The following is a 24,837-nucleotide window of genomic DNA, read 5'->3' as shown; positions in this document are numbered from 1 at the left end:
CAGCCCACTGTTTTAATGGTGGTTGTCACCACTCACTGTCTTAACTCTTCAGCAAGAACTTAATCACGTCGTGCTTTATGCGTTTCCACTGGCTGCTCAGAATTTTGACAGTGTCCCTTAAAGATAACTTTGGTTGATAATCGGGACCTAATGGCACTTCTCAAAATTGTCTCTTAATTGGCGGACACTTGATTAGTGTTGCTCTTCTGCTTCCCTCCCCTCCATAGTCTGCTCGCCTGATGGTTCACACCGTGGCCACCTTTAATTCCATCAAGGTAAGAGACCACGGCCAGCCCCCTCGGCTCCCGCTTCCCTTCACTGTTTTCCTTCTTCTGACTACATCTGTAGCACTTGTTACTCTCCTGGGGCCGAGTGTGTCCTGGGCAAATGTCCACTCTCCTCACACAGCAGGGCGGTGTGGTCGGCTTTCCTGGTCAAGAACTCGCCAGGTTTTAACGGGAAAGTCGGCCTTCCCTTCGGTTGTAGCGGGGCTGGGAGCTGCACGAAGTGTAGTGTCTGGAAGGCGGGGAATGTCTCCCTTGCCTCCTTACAGGAGACATTTGGCCTCATTCTGGTCCCCACGGTGTTTGGTCTCCTCCAGCACCGGGCCCTGCGCGCTCCTGCCCCTCTTGGGCTGCCGCGGCCTGCGGTGCAGCTGCCCTCGGTGCCCGGGGGAAGTAGGCTCTGGGATCTATCCACACGGCTGTGCTCACAAAGCAGTCGCTCCGTGGCAGGCACCAGGCCGGGAGATGCGAGGGAAGATGAGCCGGCTGCGTGTCTCTGCAGCTTCAGGGGTGATCCTAGGTCAGATATTCACAGAGCGTTCTCGCCATCACACGTGGCTGACATTGGCAAGGTCCTTCCCTTCTGGACTTGCGCTCTAGTGTCTGCTAACCTACTTAGCCAGGAAGGTCGGAAGTGGGAGACCATCTGGGCTCCACCCTTTCCTCGCAAGCCAGGCCCCGGCGCTTTGGTTGTCTGCCCCCCATGTGAGCCTGGCTTGGGCCCGTGGCGGAGAGGATGGCTGAGCTGACCGTGTCCTCCCGCAGGAGCTGAACGAACGGTGGCGGTCCCTGCAACAGCTGGCCGAGGAGCGCAGCCAGCTGTTGGGCAGCGCCCACGAGGTGCAGAGGTTCCACAGGTAAGGGCGGCGCAGGGCTGGGGGAGCGTTGACCTTGGCAGTCCCTAAGCTGGCTGACTTGGATCTGATCGACATCTGGGCTCTGGCATCTGGGACACGTGTCATGGGGTAGACTGCTTGGTAAATAGTGAGTGAGTGAATGACCGTGTGTTCTTCTGCTCTTTTAGAGTTTTTCATGGCAGCCACTGGTGTCCAGGCACCACAGCTAAATCCGTTTCCTGTCTCGTCCCGTACTCGGGGCAGCCGTGCTCAGCGGTCGTTAACTGCCTGTGTGTCTCCCCTCAGAGATGCCGACGAAACCAAAGAGTGGATTGAAGAGAAGAATCAGGCTCTCAACACAGACAATTACGGCCACGATCTGGCCAGCGTCCAGGCCCTACAGCGCAAGCACGAGGGCTTCGAGAGAGATCTGGCGGCTCTTGGCGACAAGGTGAGAGGTGGCAGTGCCCTCTGTTGTCTTGGCCCCAGGTGGAGCACAGCTGCCGCCAGGCAGAGCACGGCTCCCTCACTTGCCATCCCGCCACCTTGTTCCCGTAGGTCAACTCCCTGGGGGAGACAGCCGAGCGCCTGATCCAGTCCCACCCCGAGTCAGCCGAGGACCTGCAGGAAAAGTGCACCGAGCTGGACCAGGCATGGAGCAGCCTGGGAAAGCGCGCGGACCAGCGTAAGGCCAAGCTGGGCGACTCCCATGACCTACAACGCTTCCTCAGTGACTTCCGGTACGGAGTGGAGAAGCGTTTGTGTGCTCGTTGGGAAAGCGCTCTGTGGCTGACGTGCAGCCCTCAAACTAGCAGATGACAGCAAGTCAAAAAATAAGTGTCCGCTTCCCGGTCTAGGATGTGCACATGCACGCCATCTCTCCCCCATTTCCCGCCAGACCCTCTTCTGTTTCTTCCTCAGACGAATCTTTCAGAGGAGAGATGTACCTTAGTGTCTTCCAGTCGTTTTATTTAGAGAAATTTCAAGGCTGTAGAAAAATAGCCTGAAGCGGTGAACACGGATGACATCCTTCATCTGTAGTCACCAGTGAAGTTCTTACGACTTCGGCTTAACCTCCAAACACATTACTCTGTCTTGCTGGCCCACCTGAAAGTCGGTTGCAAATCCGTGGCCCTTTCTTTACCTTTAAGTGCCTGGACCTGTGTCTCCTGCAAACAAGGGTTTCCTGTTCACTGCACATCTGTCCTCCACCCCACGGTCTAACCCAGTCCAGTCCAGTATTGAATCCGGTCCGCGTCCAGTTCCTCCACGTTGGCTCAAATGTGTACTCAGTAGCCAGGGTTTATTTTTTGGTCCAGGATCCAGTTGAGAATTACTGTTGCAGTGATAGAATGGTCTCCTTAACCTAGAACAGTATCCCTCTGCACTTTGATGACCCTGATGGTTTTGAAAAGTCCAGACCACTTGTCTAGCAGAATCTCCCATGACCTGGGACCTGTCTTAAGACTACGTAGCGCTCCACTGGTGGGTGATCTATGACTTGGTCCCTGGCACCCATTCAGGACAGGTGTTTTTTTTGTGGCATGCTTTTGTGCTAACGAGGGTCTTGCACACATACCTGCGTGCGTGTACATGTGTATTTTATCTAGGCATTTCCTCTGTACAGATAGGAGAGGGCAGACAGTTCTCTGGCAGGAGTTGGGTTTTTTGGTTTGTTTTTTTTTTTTCTTTTTTTGAGGCTAAGGTCACATAACATAGAGTTACAATTTTTTTAAGTTTATTTTTGAAAGAGGGAGGGAGAGAGAGAGCATGCACTGGTGGGGGTGGGGCAGAGAGCCAAAGCAGGGGTACAGAGGATCCAAAGCAGGTTCAAGGCTCTGAGCTGACAGCAGCGAGCCCAATGCAGGGCTTGAACCCATTAATCATGAGATCATGACCTGAGCCACCCAGATGCCCCCATACGGTTACGTATTCTAAAGCGTATATAGTTCATTGATAATGAGTGTGTGTGCAGCATTATACCACTACTAGCTCTCTGTAGTTTTGACAGTTTGCACTACCCCAGACGAATACCCCAAACCCCATGAGGAATCACTCCCCATTCCCCTCTCCTTGAGTCTGCTTTCTATCTCTGTGGATTTGCCTCTTGTGGGTGTATTTTATCGAAGGAAGCCTAGGATCTGTGCCTTTACACATTGATTTTTGCACCCTCGTGTGTGGACATCAGTAAGAACCTGGGTTCAGCATGTGCAGAGGCCTGGGACAGCTGTGGGCTCAAAGAAGAGTGATTTCATCTGGAAAACTTAACCATAGCTGTTGTCTCTGTTAGAACCTGTTCCTCTGCAGAAACAGAAGATCTGAGTTACAAACTTCGTTCATTGTCTTCTGAGGAACGCTTGATTTTTTTTTTTTTTTTTTTTTTTGTCTTTCAGTTTTTCTTAACGTCTCAGTAAGACAAACAAGAGGATTTGAAATATGCCCAGAGATGGAGATGAACTAGTTAGCCATTCAGTAGATTGACTAGTTCGTAGATAACTAGTTAGCCCTGAATAATCATTCAGCGAGTTAACTAGTTCACCCTGAATAATGTTCTGAGACCAGAGTGGCGTGGCTCTTTTTTCCTGGGCAGAAAGCCTACTTGCCAGGTAATATAATAGCCATTTCTCTGTGGGTCTGCTTGCCAGGGACCTCATGTCTTGGATCAATGGAATACGAGGGTTGGTGTCCTCAGACGAGCTCGCCAAGGATGTCACCGGAGCTGAAGCCTTGCTGGAGCGACACCAGGTAGGTGGACCTGCCGGCCGAGCAGCAGAAAGGAGGTAGCACTGCGGGGCCAGGAAGACCTTGCCTCTGCCGCCAGCACCACCCTTCACTGTGAGTCGGTGGTTGACACGACGGTGGGCGTCTAGAGCGGGTTATCTAACCCCTTCCCTCCTCTTGGCAGGAGCACCGAACGGAAATTGATGCCAGGGCTGGCACTTTCCAGGCATTTGAGCAGTTTGGGCAGCAGCTGTTGGCTCATGGGCACTATGCCAGCCCAGAGGTCAAGGAGAAACTGGATATTCTCGATCGGGAGCGTGCAGGTCTGGAGAAGGCCTGGGCTCAGCGCAGGATGATGTTGGATCAGTGCCTTGAACTGCAGGTACGTGTGAGGGCCATCACGCCCTGTTTGCCACGGGCTTTCTGGCCGGGGTTTCACTGCCAGAGGCCCCATCTTCCCACCTGCCTCCCCTTCTGTAGCTGTTTCATCGGGACTGCGAGCAAGCTGAGAACTGGATGGCCGCCCGGGAGGCCTTCTTGAATACTGAGGACAAGGGAGACTCACTGGACAGCGTGGAGGCTCTGATCAAAAAACACGAGGACTTCGACAAAGCAATTAACGTGCAGGTGAGGCCTTTGTACCTTCAGGTCTAAATGTAGATTTTTCCAGATGGTCGTCTCTCTTTGTTGGCTTATTTTCCTTTCTGTAATAACAACTAGAATAAAAACTAGTCACTGACTTGGGTGAGTCACAGTTTTGGCCCCTGCCTTAAATTGGAATACTTGATATCGAATATACAAAGGAAGAACCGTCCTGTCTACACCTCCAACAGATACCTGTATGGTCCAGGGAAAAGGACACACAGAAAAATGGTTTTTAAAACTTAGGTATATAAATTCTGGTATTTCTGAGGTTTTAACGGGGATGCCACAGAGAGGAAATTTATAACGTATAGTAAGGAAAGAGAATGCGTGAACAGAAACAACTCAGGAAGACAGGAACCTCGATTTATAACTCATCTTGTTGAAATCTGACTCCTTTTTCCCACCAGTTTGATTCTGTGTGTGACATTCTCTGGTGTCATAGCTCCTGTCCCCAGTGTGACCTGGCGTCTTCTTGAGTTAAACTCTACTCTCGTAATGGTCGAAATCAAGCTTTCTTCTGGCCTTTTACTCGCCTTCTAAAGTGTCAGTGTATTCTGATCCTGCCACAGCGAGTTCCCAGTCACCCAAGAGTAACCATTCTCTTTGCAAGACCTGCGGTCCAGTCTGGGCCGTCCCACCCACCTTGACCTCCCGCCTTTGTTTGCCGCCAGGAAGAGAAGATCGCCGCCCTCCAGTCCTTTGCTGACCAGCTCATTGCCGCCGGCCACTATGCCAAGGGCGACATCTCCAGTCGGCGCAATGAGGTTTTGGACAGGTGGGTGTCGCGTGGTGCTGACCGGCCTCCCGGCCTGTCCCATTCTGAGGGAGGTTCACCTTTGGGCTCGGTTTCACTTGGTCAGGTGGCGACGCCTAAAAGCCCAGATGATTGAGAAGAGATCAAAGCTGGGAGAATCGCAGACACTCCAGCAGTTCAGCCGGGATGTGGATGAGATCGAGGCTTGGATCAGCGAGAAATTACAGACCGCGAGTGATGAGTCGTACAAGGACCCCACCAACATCCAGGTGAGCAGGTCCAAACGGCCACTCGTCTCTGCGATGGCCCGCGTCAGTGAGCGGGGTAGGTTTTGTTAGAGAAGGCGTCTTGAAGAGGAGGCTGTGCCTAGAAAACCAGTTCTATGTCTGTGCTGGAGCCGATGAAAATTATTCTAAGAAGCTGAACCAGTGGAAGAGGGTCACCAGACTCTCAGACGTGAGAAAGGGCTTTCCTCATGTTTCCCCATGGAAGCCTATCAGCTCTGAAGGCTCTGAAGCCCCGTGTCAGCTCTGAAAAGTCTGCTGGGTCCCCTCTTGTTTGCCCCAAAGGCTGAGCTTTCCCAGGGGAAGAGTGACAGCAAAATGAGCTGCTGTTTAAGGGCTGAGATGTGCGTTCACCTCAGTATACTGAACTCTTGTTGTTTTAATCTATTTTTGTAGCTTTCCAAGCTGCTGGTAAGTTTTTAATTTTTTAAAAGAGTTTTAGTTAAATGCGCTCCAGTGTTTGTGTCCTTCTGCGTAGATCCTTGTTGTGGCCACACGCAGTCACTCGTGTCTCCTCACCCATGCTTCTCATTTCTAATGATCCATCACACTCCATCAGGTGTCCCTGTGGGATGTGGCTTTCTCTGTCCTAATGAGCCTGCAGCCCTGCGCCCCCTTCCCTCTCCCCATGTGTCACTTAGGCACATTCTGTGCAATGTTTGATTTGGGGGCAGTAGTTAACCGCTCTTTCCAGAGGCACTCCTTTAAAAAAAATAATAATAATCAGCTTTGTCTGTGTAGACTCGTGCTCACGGTTCTTGGAGGCCGAGAGCATGGAGTCTGTATGCAGTGTGTTTTCTGACGCACCCAAGCTGCCATCCACAGGTGCTGGTCCCTGGAGAGGGACAGTTAAAGAGCCACATAGAAGCAGATGATCTGCTTCCAAATCTAACAGGGACCAGGGGTGAGAGGTTAAGGAAGAAGGGGGACATGATTACTCAGGGGGTTAGTGAAGGGGATTTTTCAGTCCAAATGTAGCTCAGATGTCTCTGTGAACAGATGGAAGCAATGAAGAAACAGAATGGGTGCAGTTTGAGGAGTGATGGGAGCGAGAAACAGAGGAGGGGAATTGGACTGAGGTCAGGAGGGATTGGACCCTTCTCGGTCTCAGCCGGGGCTCAGGCACCGGAGTCCGTGAAGGAGCCACCTCGACATTAGCGCCGCGTTGCGCCAGCCCGGCAGCTCCACCCTTTGACAGTTCCTGCCCCTGAAATGAAACATTTGATGCAGAATCCTTCCCCGACCGTGCTGTTTTTTGTGTTTTAGTTTTTTCCCCCAAATAATACCTTCCCCTGGACCCTCCCTTTCTCACCCAGAATTGTGCCACAGCTGTGTGCTTGCACTGTTCCTTGTGGTGTTTCCTAGACCTTCTGTTTCTTTGTGGATTTTTTTTTAAGTTTGCTTATTTATTTTGAGAGGGTGGGGAGTGGCAGAGAGAGAAGAGAGACAGAATCCTGACCTAGGGCTCCGACTCACAGACCGTGAGATCATGACCTGAGCCGAGATCTAGAGTCAGACGCTTAACCAACTGAGCCACCCAGGCGCCCCTCTCTGTGCATTCTTAATAATCCCTTCCAGCCCCAGCATCAGGAGCCCGTCATTCTCCCGGCCCTCTCTTTTCCTAGCAAAAATAAATTGCTAGCTACTGTCAAGCTTGGATGTTGACTGTATTCACAAGTTTTGATTAATGTCAGCTACCTCATGAGAAGGCAGCAAAGCCACAGCCTACAGCAGCTATGGATTCTTCTCTGTCAGTGGAGGGTCAGCCTGACCGTCTAGAGTGATCTCGGCCTTGCAGGAGGAGCAGGCCAGATGTGTGTTATCTGTTAGATGCTCTGTGTGCTAAGGAGAAGGCCGTGAAGAGAAATTGATGTCCGAGTAAATGAAACGTTGCAATTGCCTGTTGCTGATTTATACAGAATGTTCAAAAGTATATAATTCTAGGACTTCGCTCCCAGATAGCCAGTCCAGCTGGTTTAAGAACTGACTCAATTCACCTACTCCTGAGCGGGTTCATTTCTTCTCCTGGCGCAGACCTTCTGCCAAACTCCCAACACTGAGCCCTAAAATACGTCCAAAATTTGGTGTCTGCCGTCACTAAAAGACGTCATTTGCCCCCAGTTCTTTCAGCTTTCTACCACTTTCCCTTCTTCCTGACAATCCCTCATCCCTGAAAAAGAAGTGACTGAGCAGGACCTGGTTTTGAAAGGCGGTCTTTCTGGTGTTTCAGAGCAAGCACCAGAAGCACCAGGCCTTCGAGGCAGAGCTACACGCTAACGCCGACCGGATCCGCGGTGTCATCGACACGGGCAACTCCCTCATCGAGCGTGGGGCCTGTGCTGGCAGCGAGGACGCTGTCAAGGTATGGTGGGTGTGACGTATGGTGGGTGTGACGATGACTTTGAAACACAGTCCTAAGTGCGTAAACTGAGTTGTGCGCCTTACAGGTGGGGAACGTTGGGAGAATGGCGCCCTCTCTGCCAGTCACTCGGCTTCAGGAGAGGGTGCTGCTCTCCGTGGCTTAGCATCTCCCATGGCTCCTTTCTCTTCCCCAGGCCCGTCTGGCGGCCTTAGCAGACCAGTGGCAGTTCCTGGTGCAGAAGTCAGCTGAAAAGAGCCAGAAACTGAAAGAGGCCAACAAGCAGCAGAACTTCAACACCGGAATCAAGGACTTTGACTTCTGGCTGTCCGAGGTAATGGCAGGTTTTCCTTCCCACCATTGGAGGATTTCTGGTCGTTTGGGATGACGGGCCAGTCAGTAAGCCCCAGACCGTGAAAGGGCAGGGCTCCCCTGGTGCCCCTTTTCACAGAAATCTTCATTATCAGATAAGAGGTGTGTGTTTTAGGGGATTTATTAGCAGAGAGAATGAAGGCGACAAGAAGAGCTTGTGTGTGGTGGGAACTGGGCTGTAGCTCACTCCTCTCTGTAGGGAAGGCAGAGAGACAGTGATGATGGGGCCTGTGTGGCTGGCAGCCCTGATGAGTCTGTGCCCGGATAGAAACCAAAGTAGCAGTTAGGTCAGGAGGCCAGAGTTGGTAGAAAATTCGGGAAGTAAGGGAAGCGTAAAGAAATCAAAATTTTTAGAGACCGCTAGTAACATCTGTCTCTCATCTGTGTGTATTTCCGTGAACGTTAGCGTAGCTGTATTTTTATATATAGTTGAGCTCACGACGTCATTTCTTGTTAGTACGTGTTGGGCATGCTCTTCTAAGTCACTGCAAAGTCTTCTTAAACGTTGGAATAACTGCATGAGTCCATCACAGCTGTGCCGTGGTTTTATCATTCCCACGCTGTTGGACACTCAGGTGTTCCCGGCTTTGTGGTGGGACATCTGCACTGAACGCCTTTGTACATTAATCTTTGTCCCTCCTGCCGGTTCTTCCCTCGGGGGAGGTTCCTCGAGGTGGGATTGCTGTTCACTTGGCCCCTGTGCCTCGGTGAAGGCTCCATGACCCTACAGCTGTAGTATTTCAAGTCCTAGGCTCTCGAATCTGCATTTGATTGACGGGGGGAGAAGGACTCAGGCCGCACGGGCCGGTACAAGCAGAGTCGCTGTAACAGCAGTAACCTGTGATTGACACATTTGCAGCTGTCCAGAGACGTGGCCGAACAGCCGGGCATCCTGGGTTTTCCGGAACACTCAACGCATCATATAGTGCTGAGCACCACACGGTAGCCCCCACTTTTGTGTTTCACCCCCAGGTGGAGGCCCTTCTGGCATCTGAGGATTACGGCAAAGACCTGGCCTCTGTGAACAACTTGCTGAAGAAGCACCAGCTGCTGGAGGCTGACATATCTGCCCATGAGGTGACTAGAGGGGGCGGTGGCACCCTATCGGGGACACAGCTGTGCTGGAACTGGCACACTGGGGGAAGGAGTGTGATGTCTGGCAGCTGAAGCCTCGATCTCAAGCGTGTGGCCTCAGGGCCATTTTATGCCCAGCACTATGATTGAAGGTGCCCTGGGAAGTTTATGTGGGTTTTGTCTGTCCATATTTGTTGTTATTAATCACGTTTTAAAAGTTACATAAAAAAAAACAAAAAAAACAGTCTCAAGGGCTTTTTGCCATCCTCAAAATGACAAAATCAGAAATGGAGAACAGAGCAGCAGTCTCCAGGAGTTAGGCACAGGGGTGGGGTGCAGCAAACGAGGAAGGGACAGAGAAGTTCCTTTGTGCTCACGGAACAATGTCTCTTGCTTTGGGTTACGTGAATCTGCACGTAGGGTCCAATTACGTGGAAGGTACTTGCACTCCCAGAGACACACGTGGACGCTTACGAAGTTGGTGAACTCTGACGAAGGCCCGTGGACGGCGCCAGGGTCACGTCCCAGCTCTGCTAGCGCACCGTGGTCGCTGCTACCGTGGGAGAAGCTGGATGAGGGACAGACAGAAGTTGTACTGCTTTATCACTTCTCAGCCCTTTGGCTGAGATCAGGTGGAGAAGTTGTACTGCTTTTACAGCTTCTTGTGTGTCTGTAATTATTTCAAAATGAAAAAGAATAAAACTGAGAACGAGTTTATTTACCTAAAGTAATAATGAGCTCAGGAAAAATTAACATGAATAACATTCTTAAAAAAATTTTTTTTTAATATTTACTTATTTTTGAGACAGAGAAAGAGCATGAGCAGGGGAGGGTCAGAGAGAGAGAGACACACACAGAATCTGAAGCAGGCTCCAGGCTCCAAGCTGTCAACACAGAGCCCGACGTGGGGCTCGAACTCACAGACTGTGAGATCATGACCTGAGCTGAAGTCAGATGCTTAACCGACTGAGCCACCCAGGCGCCCCTAACATGAGTAACATGCTTTATGGATGATAATTATATTTTTCAAAACCAAAAAAACAGAAGAGGGGCACTGGCCTTATTTTTGCAAATCTCTTTAATGTCCGGCTTAATGGAGTACAGCTGGATTCTTGTAGCTGCTTCTGAATTCAGTTTATGGGAGTGTGTCAGACACGGGGCAAACACAGCGTCCCACAGGGAGTTAGGGAAGGGAACGGTGTTTTAATCCAGGTGATGGCAGATACTCTAACACCAAACTCCGTACATGCTAGTTGTGTAAAGGTGAGTTGCAAAGTGGACTCTGAAACTCTATCGATCAGTGTTTCATACCATTTAATATTAAAATCCATGGGTCCATCTTGGACTTAAAAAGGTTTTTTTTTTTTTTTGGTTTTTGGTTTTGTTGTTGTTGTTGTTTTTTACCCATGCGTGATGTTACAAAATCGTTTGGAAAACATTCTGAGTTATGCAGGACTTCTAAACGCTGGCACATTTTTTTATGTGATATCACATGTGCCGTCTGCTAACATCAAAGCCAGTCTCAACGGGAAAATCTTCACAGATCGAGCAGCTGTCGAGCTTGTGGAGGTGAACGTGCAGCTACTGGAATCCTCATTTTCACACGAAAGTTCGGGTTTATCAGTCACAGCAAACTCCGTCTTCCCGAAAGTGACAGTGTTTGCTTTGTCCTCGACAAGTATTTGTCAGATACCGACGTCTGGATGATCGTGGTTTGCTGGTCATCGTTCTTTTGCATGAAAATGACGGCCTGTGAAAGAGCAGCTAGTTGGGCTCCCGACACGTGCTCCTTTGCAGGACGGTCCTCGAGCCGGAGTACGTGGCAGAAGTATTTGGTCACACAGGACGTTAAAAGTGGCCTGTACTCTAAGATGGATATTTAATGACACTAACAACTTCTGCTTTTACAAGGATGCCCCTAAGGGAAAGCGCGTGCCCAGGAAGGATGGGATTCCTGCTGGTACGGCCTTGAGCCGAGGCGTCTGCACTGCCCCCCCAACCCCCCACCGTTGTATCGTGGTGCAAACATCCACGCAGCAAAAGGGGCGCATAAATGTCTTTGTGTCATTAGAAAAGTAGTTTTGATCCCTTAGAGCCCCAGGGCCCCACGTGTTGCACTTTGGCATCGTCGGTACTGCACAACCTGTGAAGATGGTCACGGGAAACCCAGGTTTCTCACCCCTCCTGCTGTGTCCCCTGCCCCAGGATCGCCTGAAGGACCTGAACAGCCAAGCAGACAGCTTGATGACCAGCAGCGCCTTCGACACGTCCCAAGTGAAGGACAAGCGGGACACCATCAACGGTCGTTTCCAGAAGATCAAGAGCATGGCGGCCTCCCGGCGAGCGAAGCTGAATGAATCCCATCGCCTGCACCAGTTCTTCCGGGACATGGATGATGAGGAGTCCTGGATCAAGTACGTGTCCCTGGGGCTTCCCATTCTGAGTCCTCCGGGACGCCCGCTGAGCCTCGGGTGGCAGGCACTGGGAGCCACAGGCGGGGCGGGTGTCCGGACCGCCTGGCCGAGAGGTCTCACCCTCTCTGGGGAAGTGGGGCAGAACGTGCCGGGCCTCTCCTGGCACCCAGGTGTGCTGTGACAGGGTCATCGATGGCCTCTGGGTGGTGGCAGCACCTCACAGCTGCGCTGGGATCCCTGGGGAACTTGGCCACTGCCCTTCCGGAGACGACAGCCTGATCGCCCAGCAGGATCAGTCCTTGAAGGAAGGATTTTGTTTGTCATTCCTACCCTGTCACAAAGTTGCTGTAGCTTTATGTAAACACACCGTTATTTAAGGACAAAATCCTGTCTGCTGTTCCTCGCTTCCTTAAAAAATTCCATCCGTATCTGTATGTATTTCTACGTGTGATGTGTGCACACTTGGTGAAGTAGGATTGACAGGGCGACACCAGGTAGGTGCTCCTAGATACATACGTGGACATTCTTCGTTTGGGAAATAGAGGCTTTCGTCTCCCAGGACACTGGCAAGGATTTTTGTGGAGAGAGGGGTAAATGTAGGCAGAGGACATCGTAGCGTATGTAGGTTCACAGCTCGCGACCGACCTGTCCAGCTGAAGACAGGGAGGTGCAGAGTGCCTGTTTGTGTCCAGGGAGAAGAAGCTGCTGGTGAGCTCCGAGGACTACGGCCGGGACCTAACAGGCGTCCAGAACCTGAGGAAGAAGCACAAGCGGCTGGAGGCAGAACTGGCTGCACACGAGCCTGCGATTCAGGTGAGGGACCTCTTCCGGCCGAGACAGTGGCGGGGACTACATGGGCCCTGGGGACGTGCAGAGAAATCTTTTGCTCTCGTTCATTTCACTGAGGCCTACGGTGTTTATGACCCCTCGTTCCAAACCTGGAAGAAAGTTGCGGATGCGATGCTGAGGTTTTTCCTGGATGCGTCTAGAAGCAGATGATAGCTGTTGATCTAATCCTTCTCGCCCTTCAGGGTGTCCTGGACACTGGGAAGAAGCTGTCTGATGACAACACCATTGGGAAGGAGGAGATTCAGCAGCGTCTGGCCCAGTTCGTGGAGCACTGGAAGGAGCTGAAGCAGCTGGCGGCAGCCAGGTCAGCGGCCAGAGGAAGGCGCGCGTGTCCCGCATGTGGGTGCAGCGTGCAAGGCCGGGCTCAGAGCTTCTGGGCCCTCCTGCCACCGCCTGGACCTTTTTCTTGGGTGTGCAAGTACCACAGCTGGCTCATTCAGAGCCCCTTCCGACAGGCCCGTGCTCAGCTCGTCCCACGATGTGGATCTGAACCCAGCACGTGGTTCCCAAATTTCACGTTTGAACAACACTATCTCTGCTGCATGTTACGCAGAGGGCCTGACGGAACCATTTATGTCCCGCACGTGTGACTATTTGTAAGCAGATGTTAGCTATCAGAATTGAAGTTAGTGGCAATGGCTGATTGTTTTCCATTTCCTGTAATCAGAGGCCAGCGGCTGGAGGAGTCCTTGGAGTATCAGCAGTTTGTAGCCAACGTGGAGGAGGAAGAAGCCTGGATCAATGAGAAAATGACCCTGGTAGCCAGTGAGGATTACGGAGACACTCTTGCTGCGATCCAGGTCAGAGAAGCTGGCGCCTGCTGCTTTGTTCAGTGGCTGTGTTCACGCCGGGAGAGCTCTCGGCCAGCAGTCACGGTCTCGCTGGTTGGTTTCAGTCCTCCCACCTCATGCGAGAGACCCTGCCCCTCTGGACAAATTTGCCCTGGCCGCCAGCCCTGGTGACCAGAGCCCCATGGTCGGTCAGGGGGCCCCGTTTCCACGGGTTATTGGTGCCCATTGGTCCCCTGGGGCCCTCAGCTTGGGGCGTACAGCAGCAGGAATCTATGGGCCTGTGGTTCTGGAGGCTGGAAGGCTGAAATCAAGGTGCATCAGAACCTCATTCTCTGAAACTTTTAGGGGAGGCCCATTCCTGCCTCTTCTAGCTTCTCCCTGGCATTCCTGGCTGGCTCGTGGCAGTAGAATTGCAATCTGCTTGTTCTATGTGGCTCTTCCTTCTGTGTCTGTCTTCCCATGGCTTTCTCTCCGGCTGTGTCTGTGCCCAAATTTCCCTCTTAAATGACACAAATCCTGCTAGATTAGGTCCCGCCCCAGTGACCTCATGTGAACTTGGTTATACCTGCATCTGCAGAGACCTCAGTTCCACGTTCATAGGTGCCAGGGATTAGGACGCCCTTGTTTTCAGGGGACACACGAGCCCACACCCTGAGCACACGGGTGGCTGTGGCCGTGTCACAGTCATACAGGCAGCAGCGGCTTGTTATCCGTGGTTGTACCACTTTCGAGTGGAGCCCCTCACACAGCCCCAAGGCGGGGGCTGTGGGCCAAGGAACCACGACAGTGTCCCTGGTGGCTGGCACATCTCTGTTCCCTTCCTTTCGCCTCCCTCCGGCTGCCTTGTCCAGCTGCCATAGGCAGCATTCAAAGTGGCAGAGGTGGAAGCTTCGAGGCTTAGCCCCAGGCATCACATGACACCATCCACGCCACATGGTGGCAAGCAGGCCAGGGCCACGGGCTGGATAAACGCCTCCCCTCTTGCTGGGAGGAGCCACACGTTCTGGTCGGAAGTTCCCGGATCTGGGCCACCAGCCGTGGAGACAGAGTTTGCGTTCCCAAGAGTCTGGGTAGCCCCCGAGCCACGTTCTCAGAGGGGGTGTCCTATTCGGGTGGTTTAGACAGAGGAAAGGGTTTGTCTTCTGCACAGTCCCGGCCCGTGCAGAGGCCCTGTCTCCGCCCCTTCTCTTGTACTGAGGGAGGGAGACTTGGAAGGTCGCTTAGGAGCTGAACCCAGGGGAAACCTTAGCCTGAGAGTCCCCATTTGGTTGGGTGTGTCTTAAGCTTGTGTTGGGTTTAGTGCTTTCTGTGTGGTCTTGTAAGGGGAAGAGGGATGCTGTAGTGGTTGATTAGCAGGAGTTAACCCCTTCAGTAAGGCCTTCCCTGACGTCCCTTCTCAAGCTCGGCCTGCGCTGCCAGTTATTTGCCACATCATGGTTTTACCACCTTCATAATTACCTGTTAACATCGGTCCCTGTGTCCTCAGCCTCCAGCTAGACTGGAACGCATGTGAGGTCAGGTGGCTTACAGCTCTGTGCTCTGTGTCCCCTGCCCAGTACTGGCACATGCCAGGCCCTCAGCAGCTGGCCTTTCTGCTTCCACTCCAGGGCTTACTAAAGAAACACGAAGCTTTTGAGACAGACTTCACTGTGCACAAGGACCGTGTGAATGACGTCTGCAGTAACGGACAAGACCTCGTTAAGAAGGTGAGCCTGGCCTGCCTGTAAAATGTTCATTTTCCACACGAGGGATGCATGCCCGCACAAAGTCCATCTGCTGGAATATTCCTGAAGAAAGGTTTTTGCATAGAGACTGGTAGCAATTCCATTCCTGTATTCCATAAAGAAGAGAAGGGTTATATGATTGGTCGGGTGTTCTCCCCCTTTCCGAAGCCAGTTGGTAAAGTTACTCTACAGCACTTACATTCCCTGCCTTTGTTAAGCAGAGAAGCATCCCTGATGGTCTTTCTGCGACATTGGCATTCCCACGTAGCGGCTCTCTTAGTTTTTCTTGGGAGGTACAAGCTCTTCACAGAAGTACTAGAAAATGCAAGAAAAATAAAGCCACCAGAAGGATCGATCACCAGCGAGGTCTGCATGCCTCACCTCCCTGACTCCTCCACACGTACAGCCTCCCCCGGATAGGATAGGTCCAGTTCCGTCGATGTACGTCGCACTGCGAAGCCTGGCTGCGTCTAGGATGTTTTAGAAACAAATGTGTTAAAATCACGAGGTTTATTTCGGCCCGGCAGCCCTTGAGGGCGGGCAGACGGGAGGGGTCTTGGGCTTTCTCACCAGCAGTGAAGGCAGGTCACTTGCGTATTGGTGCTCCAGACTAGGCGCGGTGCTGCCATTGGTCGCGACTTGGTGACGCGATCACTTCGGTGCGGTGACAGATGTTCAGTACCTTTTAACAGCTGTAGCTTCCTGTTGCAAACGCAACAAGTAGATAAGATTTCTCGTCACGGGATTTGCTCCAAGCCTGGGGTTGAGACTAGGGATCCGGTCCGTAGGAGGTAGCAGCGTGTTCAAGTCCGAGCTCGCTGCAGAGCTTTTCTCCCTTGCGCTTATGAGCCAGTAAACTAACAGGAAAGCTGATTTCAGAAACATACCTCGTATGAACAGAGATGAGACCTGCAGACGACCTCCACGCGCACGCAGCCCTGCTGCATGTTCTCTGTTCTTGTGGCCTGGGCCGTGACTGCGAATATTCTGCAGCCTTCCAGCGGAGCCCGGTGCTTCGCTGTCAGCAACAGTCTTTGTTTCCTCCCTGAGTTTCTCTCTACGTTTTATGCTGACTTGTGTATGGTTTCAAATGCAGTTTATCCAAGACTGAATCTGAGTGGGGCCCAAGAATTGTCAGTGTCCGCTTTTTCTGAACTGTTGGGTTTTATTTATTTGTTTTTTAATATTAATTTTTAAGAGAGAAAGAGAGAGAGTGTGCAGGTAAGGGAGGGGCAGAGAGAGAGGAAGACACAGAACCCGAAGCAGGCTCCAGGCTCCGAGCCGTCAGCACAGAGCCCGACGCGGGACTTGATCTCATGAACTGTGAGATCATGACCCGAGCTGGAGTCCCATGCTGAACCGACGGGGCCCCCCGGGCGCCCCTCTGAACGTTGTTTTTGTTGCATGTGTGTAGTAGCCGTTTTTTTGGATGTGTAGTAAGTTGGAAGTATCTGTGCTTTTTCTCCATTTTTGCTATCAAGAATGCTAATGAGGGGTTCCGTCGTTAGGGGGTGGCTCAGTCGGTTGAGCATTCAACCCTTGGTCTCAGCTTAGGTCTTGATCTCAAGGTCACGAGTTCAGGCTTTGCACTGGGTGTGTGAAGCCTTACTTAAAAAAAAAAACCAAACTAACAAATACATCATTGTGACATTTCGGCACGTTCCTCAGTGTTTCTTCAGAACTCCTTCCTGTGAGTGGAATTGCCAGCATTCCCCTTTCAAGGCTTTTACTCCGTGTTGCCCGTGGAGAAGCCTTCCCTGCCGTACCTCCCCCCGGAGGAGGGCAGCGGGGCGCACGGCCCGCCTCACCGGCCCGGAGGGCCTTCGCGGGCAGGGAGGGTACGGGTGTGGTGGCTGCGGCCGGGGGTGAGGCCGACCAGGCTCTGCCTTCTCTCCGTGGCCTAGAACAATCACCATGAGGAGAACATCTCTTCAAAGATGAAGGGCTTGAACGGGAAGGTGTCAGACTTGGAGAAAGCCGCTGCCCAGAGGAAGGCAAAGCTTGATGAGAACTCGGCCTTCCTTCAGTTCAACTGGAAGGCTGATGTGGTGGAGTCCTGGATCGGTGAGTGAGCGCTGGCCCATCCAGCCTGGCCCCAAGTTTCTCGTCCTCCCCGGCCAGGAGGATTGTTGCAGGGCCGTAGCTCATCTGTTTCCTCAGCAGTTGGTTTTCTTCTCCAGAGAAGAAACGGATCTATTGCAGGGGTGTCTGAGGAGACACCGTGTCCTGAGGCCGAGGGCGGGGGCCGTGGGTCAGCACAAGGGTTAATAAAGCAAAAACCCTTAGCCCAGGAGGGAGTGACAGGCGTCACAGCACAAACAAAATGGCATGGTAGCGGACACACAGCTGTGCTGTCCCCTAGCTGCCCGGGCCCAGGGTGCAGTCCGGCTCCTGGGCGAGAGGGGACCAGACTCTGGGACCTGTGTGACCCTGGTGGTTGCTGTCACTTAAGCGACAATTGAACCACAATCCAGGATGAGCTGGAAGGACCTCGTCCCGGCCCGGCTAGAGAACGGGCCTGGCTGCAGGGAGGTGGGAACCGGCTGACATGGGGTCAGAGACCGCTGTTAGCATTACTGGGATTTAAACATCCACAGGGTGACAGCGTGCCTCAGTTTTCTTAATTCACCTCACTGTACCAAGAAGGCTGGCCTATTTCTCGTTTTTGGTTTCTCAGGTGAGAAGGAGAACAGCCTGAAGACGGACGATTATGGCCGCGACCTGTCTTCCGTGCAGACCCTCCTTACCAAACAGGTCAGTCTTGGCCCGTTTGTTGCCCGACCGAAATGTGTGCAGATAGCGCGTCCTTGCAGGCGGCTGGTGCTCTGCAGCTCTCGCTGAGAAACCCCCTGGGGCTCAGCAGTGAGCAGGGTGCGGTTCTGGTCCTCGGGGAGCTTCCAGACCAGGCATCCATGCTCCGGCCCGACGGCAGGGTGTGCTGTGGACTTAACACCCCAGCGGTGTCTGACTCGGGTGCCAGAAAGCCAGGGCTGATGGGGAAGGTCTTCCCAGAGGGGAGCGGCTCAGCTGGGTCACCAAGGGTAAACTGCAGGCAGTCAGGTGGGGAGGCAGGCGCTCGTTCCGGGCGGGGGTAGTGGGGCGAGCGGGGCACGTAGAGGGAGCCCCACACCTCAATCTGCCTGTGGGGCAGGAGGCTGTCAGGAGAAGGTGGGGACTCTGGGCCGACAGTCTGGCTTGGGCGGCTGGCCAGACAGGCTCTGGTGCCATTGCGCTGAGGCCCCCAGAAAGGGCGGGTTCCAGCGTCCCTGCCAACCCTACAGATTGGCTTACCGTTAGCTCCTCGTTCCAGGAAACCTTTGACGCCGGCCTGCAGGCCTTCCAGCAGGAGGGCATCGCCAACATCACTGCCCTCAAAGATCAGCTGCTGGCCGCCAAGCACATTCAGTCAAAGGCCATCGAGGCCCGGCACGCCTCCCTTATGAAGAGATGGAGCCAGCTTCTGGCCAACTCGGCCACCCGGAAGAAGAAGCTGCTGGAGGCGCAGGGTCACTTCCGCAAGGTAAGCGGCGGGGCCCCTGCGGAGCCCAGCCGGCCCGGCGCGCAGGGCAAGCCCGCCGGCCGCACAGACGTTCTGCATGCGGCCTGGGGTCGGCTTGAACCTAGCAGAAGGGGACCTTTGCCTCCGCGGCTGCTGCTCATTCACGTGCAGTGAGGGGAGGAAGTCGGAGGCCTTTGGAGAAGCGGGGGCACCGGCTCCACCCGGACGGCCCAGAAGCACACCTGCCTTTCCCAGCCTCCGGCCGCAGCGTGGCGCGTGCAGCCTCGAGGCCGTGCTGAGCTGGGCTGCTCTGCTCCCAGGTGGAAGACCTCTTCCTGACCTTCGCCAAAAAGGCATCTGCCTTCAACAGCTGGTTTGAAAACGCCGAGGAGGATCTGACCGACCCCGTGCGCTGCAACTCCCTGGAGGAGATCAGAGCCTTGCGGGAGGCCCACGACGCCTTCCGCTCATCCCTCAGCTCTGCGCAGGCCGACTTCAGCCAGCTGGCCGAGCTGGACCGCCAGATCAAGAGCTTCCGCGTGGCCTCCAACCCCTACACGTGGTTCACCATGGAGGCCCTGGAGGAGACGTGGAGGAACCTGCAGAAGATCATCAAGGTGCCGCTGCCGCCCCGCCCAGAGCCGTCAGCCCGAGCTCGGGGGCTTGTGGGGGCTGGCGGGTCGGTCTCACTTCCAGAAGCCGGAGCAGGTGCTGGCCAGCAGCCCATGCGAGGCCGACCGTCAGCGCCTTCCCCTCACCTCTTGCTGGAGTTCGTGGGGGCGGCGGGGGGTGGTTTCCGAGGAGCCAGGGAACTGAGGGTTCTGAGCTCCCTAGATGTCCGCCAGCTTCCCTCTTTGGGTTGAGGTCAACTTCCAGTCCTCCCTACCTCCCAGCGCAATGGTCTCTGGTCATACTCGGCTTCAGAAAACAAATTCTGAGGCCTCTGGTCCGTCTCGAGGGCACCCCACCCCTCCCCGGAGCTAGTCCCGGAAGGAGGGCACCGGTGACACGGCGTCCCCTCCGCTTGGGCCTAGGAGCGGGAGCTGGAGCTGCAGAAGGAGCAGCGCCGGCAGGAGGAGAACGACAAGCTGCGGCAGGAGTTCGCCCAGCACGCCAACGCATTCCACCAGTGGATCCAGGAGACCAGGTGCCGTTGCCCCTGCTCCCCGTCCCCATCCCCCGCTCCAGGGGAGGGCACGCTGTGGGCAACCCCAGAGGTGGAGGCGCTCTGGCAGGAAGGAAGGGAGGGAGGGAGGGAGGGAGGGATGGAGGGAGGGAGGGAGGAAGGAAGGGTTAGGGGCGTATGCTGGGCCGGCTCCAGCCAGAGGGGCGGGCGGAGTTCCCAAAGGTCGAATTGTGGGGTGTCCTGGGTCGGGTGGGACTGTGCGTGGTGGGCACTCGGTCCTAAGCAGCACATCAGGGACTCACGATACAGGGTCGTGTGCAGTGTAGGTACTGATGTTCTTGCTTTTGTTTTTCTTTTCTTTCCTGTGTCTCTCTCTGTCCCCCACCTCCCGATTGCTGCTATCTGGACACCACCTTGTCTTGCGGCTGCTTGGATCCCATCTGCACAGAACGTATCTCCTCGATGGGTTAATATTGTCTTCTTATTTCTCCGGGCTCGTGGTGTGGTTGTGTCTCCTGTGCTTGTCCCCTGCCCTCTGTCCCCCCGTGGCCTGGCTTGCAGAGGATCCCAGGATGGGCCTTGCTGCCCAAGGCGGGCTGCACTTCCCCTGTCCCGCCCTTGCCCCACCTCTGTCCCCGTCCCCCTCCAAGGAGTGCGTGCCTTGCCTCACAGCCCACTGTCCTTGACAGCTTGCGGTCTGGGGAGGGGAGCCACTCCCACCTTCCTGTTCAGATTCCAAGGGCCCTCCCAGGGAGGGAATGTGACCAAGCCAGAGGGCCAGAGCTGGAGTCCAAAGCCTCTGAGAATCCCAGTGCTTGTTCAGCCGTTGGGATTTTACTGGACTTCTTTTCTGCCTCTTTTCCCCTTGTGTCCGGTGGGACCAGATTTAGCTCCTAGGGGGTCATGGTCACGAAGTAGGAGCTTCGACTGGTACAGTGAGTTCCCAGCTGTGCACTGGCCCCTCCCCCAGTGCCCCATACCACAGCTTTCCCAGGGGAAGGGGCGTAGCATCATTTGCCTCTTCAGAGGAGGCAGAAGTGCCTGGGTTCCCGGAGGTGGAGAGGTGGGGCTTGGGAGGAGCCCTGGGAGAAGCAGGGTGGCCCCGCCCAGCACTGGGAGGGGCCTCTCCTTGAGGCTTCAGCCTCTGCCTGGGTCCAGCACCTGTGCATTCTCCCCCAGGCCCATGTAAAGCCAGGGTTGAGGGGACCTCAGTGGCTGAGTCTAGCATTCCAGGGGTTCTACAGATGGGTAGTTGGGGTGTGTAAGTATGGTAATGGGAGAAACAGGTCCAGTACCAGCTGACCCAGCTACCCGTGCTGGAGGCAGAGGGGGTCAGGATTTAGGGGTTGCAGCTTCTAGCTGGAGTTGATTAGCCGCCTGACATCCGCTCCCCTCCCCAGCCCTGTGGCTGTGTCTGCCAATCTGGTCTTGTCTCCGTGGGTGCCGTTGCTCCCCTTACCACGTGGCTCCTCCCCAGCCCTGTCCCGTCTTGCTTGGTCGCAGTGTGAGCTGCCCTGAGGCCGCCTGTCCTCCCCGGAGGCGCAGCCCCACCAGGTCCCTGCCTGGGCGCCAGGTTGCCCCGCCTGTGCACTGCCAGCTTGGGCCTTGTGGCGCGTGTCTGTCTCGGTCTGCTCTTGCCTGCCCGTGCCTTCGGTGTATTCATTTGGTTTCTTTTCTTTGACTAGCATAGCGTATCGTCGGGTCATTCGTGTCTATCAGTATGAAGTTGGGGATGATCTGTCTGGAAGGTTTTTCTCCTCTTATTTCTCTTCTTACCTCACTGTGGTTTTACCAATGCACTCTTGACTTCCCCAGGCGGCTCCGCTTTCTGACTAACCCACCGCCCTCGGCCGCTTGGGAAGGAGGGGTCTGTCCTCCTCCCACTGCACCGGCACCCAGCCTCCTGCCCCTGGGTCCTGGGGGTGTTGCTTTTCTCTGGGGGACATGGCGTGACTGTGAGTCTGACCTGCTGGGGTAGGAGGAAGCCTGGTGCCTTGCCTTGCTCGAACACTAGGAACTTGGGGAAATTTCAGAGCTAAGCCTGGCTCGCTGGGTGTTGAAAGGGTAGGTTGGGGCACACGTGGGTGCCGGGGAGGCCGGGCTAAAATCCCCCCAAGGACATGCGCACAGTGTGATTCGTCCCCGCACGTAACCCTAACTTGTCTTCGTTCTCTGATGGCCTTCTGTGACCTCACACTGTAATGTCAGATAGATGGAGGCTCCCTGCTCCCTGCTGTTCAGAACTTGGCCCTGGAAGCCTCTGGCCCTGTGTCATGGAGCCTGATCACAGCCACCTCTCCCCTTTGGGCAGAATTAGAATCCCTTTCAAAACCCGTATCTGGTCATGATCTCTTAGCACCCCGCCTTCGTGTCTGAGGGGTTCTCTGCATCTCCTCCACTGCTGTCACACCTAGAATGTGGCTCCCCTCCTCAGGAACCTGCAAGAGGCCCCAGGGATTTCTAGGGGGTGGCTCTCCTTTTGTCAGCCTCCTCCTCCTGAAGGTCTCCTGGGTAGCAGGAGGCAGGGTCGCACAGAGTGGCTTTCTCCCCAGTGACTGCAGAGGCTGTCAAGGCCTGCAGCCCCTCTGTCATCTCCTGAAGGGATTTCGACGCAGTTCCTAAGGTGCCCCTTGAGGGCCTAGCTTGAGTCAGGTCCCATGTCACAGCCTGGCTGGGCCTGAGGAGCCACATGAGAAAGGGTCCTAGCCTGGGAGCAGGATGGGTGGGGCTTAGCCCTGGCCCACCAGCTGGCCCTGGGCAGGTGACTCAACACCTTGGGGCACCAGCTGGCAGTCTCTGAAACAGAAGAAATACTACCTGCCCTCCATGGCTCCCAGGGCCACTTAGAAAAAGATTGCCAGTAGCACGTTTCGTGTTCTTAAAAGAAATTCCAAAAGAAAAAAATCAAGATAGCAGGTACTGTTAACTGGGGATAGTTAATTCAAGCTCCCATTCAGGTCCTCCTGCTTCACTGTGCTTCTGTGTTTAGGTCCTGCATGGTGGAAGAATCGGGGACCCTGGAATCCCAGCTGGAAGCTACCAAAGTAAGTGCCCCTGCGGCTCCTGGCCAGGCTCAGACCCTCTATGCAGCCTTCTCCAGTAGGCCCATGTGGTTCCAAGTCAGGCATGAAGCTAGGCTGGTTAGGTGCCCTTGTTCTCTTAGCAGAAAGCAGCCCCGAGCCCCGTCATTTGTCTTTGAGGGTTGCCGCCGGGTGTCTTACTTGAAAGAGTCCTTTGGTTCTCAGTGTATCGTTTTCTTGGCCTGTGACCGACACTGAAGTCCTTCCCTTAATGGAGGCCGTCGGATTTCACTTCACACCATCCTGCCGTTGCCATTCCGCACGGCCCTGTGGGCGTCAGGCCAGGAGGGCTGCTGAGCAGGCCCCTGGGCCTGGACGCCAAGCTGAGAGCCCCTGTCCCCTGCACCTTTGCCTCCCCCTCTCTAGCGCAAGCACCAGGAGATTCGAGCCATGAGAAGCCAGCTCAAGAAGATTGAGGACCTGGGGGCAGCCATGGAGGAGGCCCTGATCCTGGACAACAAGTACACGGAGCACAGCACCGTGGGCCTGGCCCAGCAGTGGGACCAGCTCGACCAGCTGGGCATGCGCATGCAGCACAACCTGGAGCAGCAGATCCAGGCCAGGTACCTGAGCCAGGCCTGGCAGCAAGGGAGGAGGCGGGGGTCTCAGCTACCTGACCGCAGGTCCCCCGCCCACCATTTTATGGGGATGGAGCAGAACGCGCCACCTACCAAATGGGGTGGAAGGCCCGGTCCTTAACTCCATTCTGTTCTTTTAGGAACACAACAGGAGTGACTGAGGAGGCCCTCAAAGAATTCAGCATGATGTTTAAGTGAGTATGGCCTCCCCTGCCGGGCAGGCGGGCTCAGCACCGGGGCCTGGGTGCTGAGCAGTCCTCCATTTGTACTACAGACACTTTGACAAAGACAAGTCGGGCCGGCTGAACCACCAGGAGTTCAAGTCCTGCCTGCGCTCCCTGGGTTATGACCTGCCCATGGTGGAGGAAGGGGAGCCAGACCCCGAGTTCGAGGCAATCCTAGACACTGTGGATCCGAACAGGTGAGCTATAGGGATGGTGCTGGAGGCAGCTCGGTCTTCGGTTCCTCCTGTGCCCCCCTTGCTCACCGCACTCGCTCCTCCCCAGGGACGGCCACGTCTCCCTGCAAGAATACATGGCTTTCATGATCAGCCGGGAGACGGAAAACGTCAAATCCAGCGAGGAGATCGAGAGCGCCTTCCGGGCCCTGAGCTCCGAGGGAAAGCCTTACGTGACCAAGGAGGAACTATACCAGGTCTGGGGCTCTGCTTCCCTACCCTGGGGACAAGGGTTGAGGTTTCCTTTGGAAAGTAAAGCCTGAGATTGCCCCGGGTCAGGGTCAGGGTCAGAATGAGTCTAAGTTAACAAACCTCCCTTTTGAGCCCTCTTCTTCTGGGTGCAGGCATTTTATCCCCATTTACCAGTGAAACTCACTCCAGACCTGTCTGAAGCGGCTCTTAGAAGTGGCTGTGGTCTCTGGGCAGGGACATTCCCGATGTCCGCACCTCCCCTGGGTGTCGGGACTGGACTGACAGGTGTGGTCCCTTCCCCTCCAGAACCTGACTCGGGAACAAGCCGACTACTGCGTCTCCCACATGAAGCCCTACGTGGATGGCAAGGGCCGCGAACTCCCCACCGCCTTCGACTACGTGGAGTTCACCCGCTCGCTCTTCGTGAACTGATCCCGCTCCTCGCTCCGCCCGGCCCACGCTGCCCGCCCTGCCGTTGCCTTGCTGCATGACACCTCCTCTCTGTGCTCTTAAAATATTCCAGTGTTACTTTCCAATGTGAGCTTAAGTCCGCTTAGCCTGGGAGAAGACTTAGTAGAAAATGGTGCTTCGATAAACCGCTTCTGGTCAAGTCGCACTTGCCCTGTTGCCGTGGGGACCCAGATTCCCTTCGTGAAGCCCGCTGCCCCATTCCGACTCGGCAATCTCGGCGGCGGGCCAGATCCCCTCTTGTTCTCTCCCCTCCCTTTTGTTTTCACGTGAAAGACAAATAAATGACTTGACTCCCCCAGAAGCTCGTGTTGTCTTCATTCGGCCTCT

At 54.6% G+C, this 24,837-nt stretch overlaps 1 protein-coding gene across 6 annotated transcripts in view; it reads left to right on the top strand.

Moving 5' to 3' along the window:
* SPTAN1 (spectrin alpha, non-erythrocytic 1) overlaps positions 1-24,811 on the top strand; it is a 62,100-nt gene extending 37,289 nt beyond the window's left edge. For 2 of the 6 annotated variants that reach the window (XM_047829161.1, XM_047829157.1), the window contains 30 exons: positions 228-275; positions 1,050-1,141; positions 1,427-1,571; positions 1,679-1,860; positions 3,766-3,865; positions 4,026-4,223; positions 4,322-4,468; positions 5,158-5,261; positions 5,347-5,509; positions 5,921-5,935; positions 7,755-7,886; positions 8,080-8,217; positions 9,228-9,332; positions 11,535-11,743; positions 12,436-12,556; positions 12,775-12,896; positions 13,260-13,392; positions 14,991-15,089; positions 17,012-17,171; positions 17,785-17,861; positions 18,418-18,627; positions 18,927-19,223; positions 19,641-19,753; positions 20,181-20,198; positions 22,722-22,776; positions 23,179-23,375; positions 23,531-23,584; positions 23,665-23,811; positions 23,897-24,044; positions 24,346-24,811. In XM_047829161.1, the coding sequence (XP_047685117.1) occupies positions 228-275; positions 1,050-1,141; positions 1,427-1,571; positions 1,679-1,860; positions 3,766-3,865; positions 4,026-4,223; positions 4,322-4,468; positions 5,158-5,261; positions 5,347-5,509; positions 5,921-5,935; positions 7,755-7,886; positions 8,080-8,217; positions 9,228-9,332; positions 11,535-11,743; positions 12,436-12,556; positions 12,775-12,896; positions 13,260-13,392; positions 14,991-15,089; positions 17,012-17,171; positions 17,785-17,861; positions 18,418-18,627; positions 18,927-19,223; positions 19,641-19,753; positions 20,181-20,198; positions 22,722-22,776; positions 23,179-23,375; positions 23,531-23,584; positions 23,665-23,811; positions 23,897-24,044; positions 24,346-24,471 (3,855 nt within the window). In that variant the 3' untranslated portion in view covers positions 24,472-24,811. The remainder of the gene's footprint in view (positions 1-227; positions 276-1,049; positions 1,142-1,426; positions 1,572-1,678; positions 1,861-3,765; positions 3,866-4,025; positions 4,224-4,321; positions 4,469-5,157; positions 5,262-5,346; positions 5,510-5,920; positions 5,936-7,754; positions 7,887-8,079; positions 8,218-9,227; positions 9,333-11,534; positions 11,744-12,435; positions 12,557-12,774; positions 12,897-13,259; positions 13,393-14,990; positions 15,090-17,011; positions 17,172-17,784; positions 17,862-18,417; positions 18,628-18,926; positions 19,224-19,640; positions 19,754-20,180; positions 20,199-22,721; positions 22,777-23,178; positions 23,376-23,530; positions 23,585-23,664; positions 23,812-23,896; positions 24,045-24,345) is intronic. The other 4 variants (XM_047829162.1, XM_047829158.1, XM_047829160.1 and 1 more) reach the window with 3 other exon arrangements.
* The last annotated feature ends 26 nt before the right edge of the window (positions 24,812-24,837 follow it).

This window comes from Prionailurus viverrinus, chromosome D4 (assembly GCF_022837055.1).
Source record: "Prionailurus viverrinus isolate Anna chromosome D4, UM_Priviv_1.0, whole genome shotgun sequence".
NCBI lineage: Eukaryota > Metazoa > Chordata > Mammalia > Carnivora > Felidae > Prionailurus > Prionailurus viverrinus.
Note: the sequence above shows the minus strand (reverse complement) of the source record. Positions and strands in the feature narration are given on the sequence as shown.